We start from the raw sequence: 3,629 nt of genomic DNA, 5'->3' as shown, positions 1-3,629 counted from the left end.
TCACATTGTCGGCTCTGGGAATTCTTTTACTGGCCCAATGCTCTAACCGCCCTAGAGGAGGCCTGGGGTCTATACTGTTTGTATAGTTGTGGGTTCAAGTTCTAGATGGGGCATAGGTTGGAGATCAAGCACATAACTATAGCTTTGGAACTAGGCACATATTTGAATTATATTGTTTTTAAAGGGTTAACACACACAGGTAAAGATGTTGATCACATATTAAACATTTAATTATACAAACCATGTAAATGATAACGTTAATGGCCCAGTGCAGCCAACATTTTGTTTTTCTTGTGTTATATGCAGCTGATGAAACTAACACTGTAAAAGTGTGAAAACATTTGATAAGTGTGATTTTCCTGATAGTTGGTGGTTGAACATACAATCTACACACACCTTCTAATCATCAGGTTTGCATGGATGGGAGTTTCAGCTTTTTTGTTGTTGCAGTAATTTAGTTAATAGACCAATAAGAAAGAGAGAGAAAAAGAAAAGAGATACCTCTATTCCAATAATGTTTTCAGTGTTCCCCTCCCCACTCAGACCATTCAGACAACTTCCAGACAGTACAAGCAAAAAAACAGGTTTTGCACATTTTTATGGAAATCTATTACAGTAAGGTCATTAATTGTTAGATCAGATATGATTTGATATTGATATAGAAATGGCTGCATTGGGCCTTGAAGGTACGTCATATTTCTAGTTGTGGGTTCAGGTGATGCATGTTTTCTGACATGCAGTATGTGACTTGGAAAAATATGACACAATGATTAAAGATTGATTAACATATGGTAAAGGTTACTGGCAAACAAATCATTCATACTACACTTCTGACCTCTTTAAGCTGATGTAAAGGTCAACTTACATTTCTTGAATTGCAATTGTTGTTTAAGGGCTTGAAAATAAGCATTTCTCGGTAAGGTCTACACCTGTTTTATTCTGCGCATGTGATCTCACAGCAAATTCTTACCCTACTCTCTTTCCACTTCCATCTTGATTAAATCGGCAATTGTCCCTTTCTTTTCCTCAAGTTCCTTCAACTTCTGCTTGTCTCCCTTCTCGTTGGCTTGCTGAATCTGGTTCTTGAGACTCGGCTCCAAGTGAGGCATCAAGGCATTCTTCCTCATATTTTGGAAACATTCTGTGAGTTGAGCTCTCAGATTTTTATGGTCGTCAGCATATCTCTGGTGTCCTCTGACATGTTTCTTGTGACTGCATCTCTGTGGGCACATGGTGCATTTCCCTCGTAACATGACTTGGCAGAAGTAGGGTTGACAAGCTATGCACCCGGTATGGCAGTTCATCTCACACACTGTGCAGCAAATTGCTCCCACCTCTGAAGGGATCCTTCCATGTTTGAAACAGTCCTCCAGCTTCAAGCGTTCCACCAATACCTCTATCGTCTGCTTGGTGCGTTGATGTTGCATTCCATTTAGCTTATCAAAGAATCCTCTCATGCTTTTCATGCTGTTTTCCCATGTTGTCTCATAGATTTTGTCATAGAAAGGGTTTCTGGTCTGAAAGAGGTGAGTGTTGAACGTGAAGTGAACCGGAACCTTGTCGCCAAGGAGTTTGTACTCCATGATGATGTCGAGAACCTCCGGTCTGGTCTCGTCAGAGTGAGTGATGAGGGTGATGATGTTATCTTTCATGTCCTTGCCCAAGAGGGACAGGAACGCGTCAAAGATGTTTCTCTGATGTTCTGTCAGGCGGTTCTGCGTTGCCTTCACCACGTGGCAGACAGCGTCGATGTGGTCCACTCTCTCCTCTTCCAGCAGCATTCTTAGTTTCTCTATTAAAGGTCTGAGTCCATCTCTGTCCTCGATCCCTGGTGTATCAATGATGGTGAGAGAGAAAGGCAACTCAGCGTCCTCCCAGCCAAAGATCTCATAGGCTGTCACAGCATTGGTTCTAGGATTGTGAGCCCAGCACGTCTCTCTGTCTTTGAAACACTCTGTGATTTGGAACCTGGCGTTATCCTCCCACTTAACTCTGATGGCAAAGTTGACCATAGCGTTGACTAGTGTGGTCTTCCCTGCCCCAACCTCTCCTAGGATCAGCAGGGTCTTGTTCCTCTTGCAAGGGTTGTGGTTTCCTATGGTCCATCTCCGGACTCCGTCCCTCCCATCCACGTCCTTCTGCTTGGTCTTTAGCAGGTACCTTGCAGGTGGTGCTGGGTTGATCACTATGCTGTCTCTACTGATCGTCTCTTTCCATCTTGGAGGATGGTCACCGTTCAGTGTGAAGTCCCTGCAAGGTAGTCATAATCCTTTAGATTATTATGATTATAATTATGATTATTCTAGGAAAATTGTTTTTTTATAAAATCAAGTGTATATATGTGTTGTTATTAAATGTAGATGTTATAAAATGAAAATATTTTTCATTAGATTTTTATATATGTAAATGATAATACCTATTAGTTTCACTTACCCCAGGAACTCTGTGTTGTTGACGGTTTCCATTTCAGTTCTCAGTAATGTTCAATGAACCAAATAGAGTCTGTAGAGCTGATGTATCTCAGCACCTGAACTGTAAAGAAGATATGGTTAAAAGAAGTTACAACTCTTGCATATTTTATCACTGTAGAAATAATTTCCCCATCTACTGTATAGTAATGACTGAGTTCAAATGAACAGAGGAATTATATCCTGTACCTGTGAGTCCAGGAGGATAGTAGAAACCCTGTCCGGTTGTGATGTCTTATGTTCTGCAAATAGTTCCAGTTCAACTGGTTTCTGAAGTATGTAATTCTAATAAACACTTCCCAGAATGACATTGTACTACTGTATCACAGTAAACAAGATGTTGCACAATCTCTTAACATAATCACCAAAACTAGATTTCAGTCAATATGAATCAGTAGGGACACAGGACCCATGTGGATTTTATTAATATAAACACTATATATATATATATATATATATATATATATATAGAGAGAGAGAGAGAAAGAAAAGCTATAATCATTTGGATTCTCATCTGTTAAAAAGTAAGGTCAGAGTTATGTAAACATTTTATGAAGAGCAACAAGGAAACAAAAAGAAACCTTATCTTTCCTCATTCCTTGAATATGCTGTTCACAGCAGAGTAAAAGAGAGCCCAGACAGAGAGCACAGATAAGAACTGGGTAAGATGTAGTATCATTAGACAGATATGGTCCCAGAACTACGTCTTCGGCATTGTTAAATCATATGTATCCTAATATAGCAATGTTATTACCTTGATACACTGTGATTATATTTTGATTATGATCTGTATCATTTGTTTTGCTAGAGGAGCCATAGTTTACATTATAACTGTGTGTTCCAGTGCTGCTCTAGGTCTGGTATGTGCTCAGTGCTGGGCCTGTTTTTACAGAGTCTCTTCCATTGATTCCCACTCTCTTTTATTTATGTTTGTTTACTGTGCCGTTTGACTCGAGAAGCTCCCTATCGTTTTTATTGTCCAATGCAATGAAGGGTGCTTTCATCACCATTTGCCTCCAGGTCAAAGGTGACAATGGAGACAAATGGGCTACTGTACAGAGTGATGAACAGGCTGCTCTGAACCAGGGAACATACATCCAATTCATGGATCGCAACGCTCCATTGTTTCACCATTGGAAGCGATTGACTGCACCCTGAAAC

General features: G+C 40.1%; 1 protein-coding gene across 2 annotated transcripts; it reads right to left on the bottom strand.

Annotated features, from left to right (window-relative positions):
- Window positions 1–267: 267 nt before the first annotated feature.
- Window positions 268–2,706, bottom strand: LOC135553913 (uncharacterized). Of its 2 annotated transcripts, XM_064985857.1 has the most exons (3): window positions 2,658–2,706; window positions 2,434–2,532; window positions 268–2,250 (listed from the first exon to the last, which is right to left on the bottom strand). In XM_064985857.1, the coding sequence occupies exons 2-3, from the start codon at window positions 2,463–2,465 to the stop codon at window positions 972–974; spliced, it is 1,311 nt and encodes a 436-aa protein (XP_064841929.1). In that variant the 5' UTR covers window positions 2,466–2,532; window positions 2,658–2,706; the 3' UTR covers window positions 268–971. The 2 variants fall into 2 exon arrangements, with proteins under 2 accessions (XP_064841929.1, XP_064841924.1); XM_064985852.1 differs by lacking the exon at window positions 2,658–2,706 and having other exon boundaries at window positions 2,434–2,621.
- Between the last annotated feature and the right edge of the window lie 923 nt (window positions 2,707–3,629).

The sequence above is a fragment of the Oncorhynchus masou genome, chromosome 2 (genome assembly GCF_036934945.1).
Source record: "Oncorhynchus masou masou isolate Uvic2021 chromosome 2, UVic_Omas_1.1, whole genome shotgun sequence".
Classification (NCBI taxonomy): domain Eukaryota; kingdom Metazoa; phylum Chordata; class Actinopteri; order Salmoniformes; family Salmonidae; genus Oncorhynchus; species Oncorhynchus masou.
Note: the sequence above shows the minus strand (reverse complement) of the source record. Positions and strands in the feature narration are given on the sequence as shown.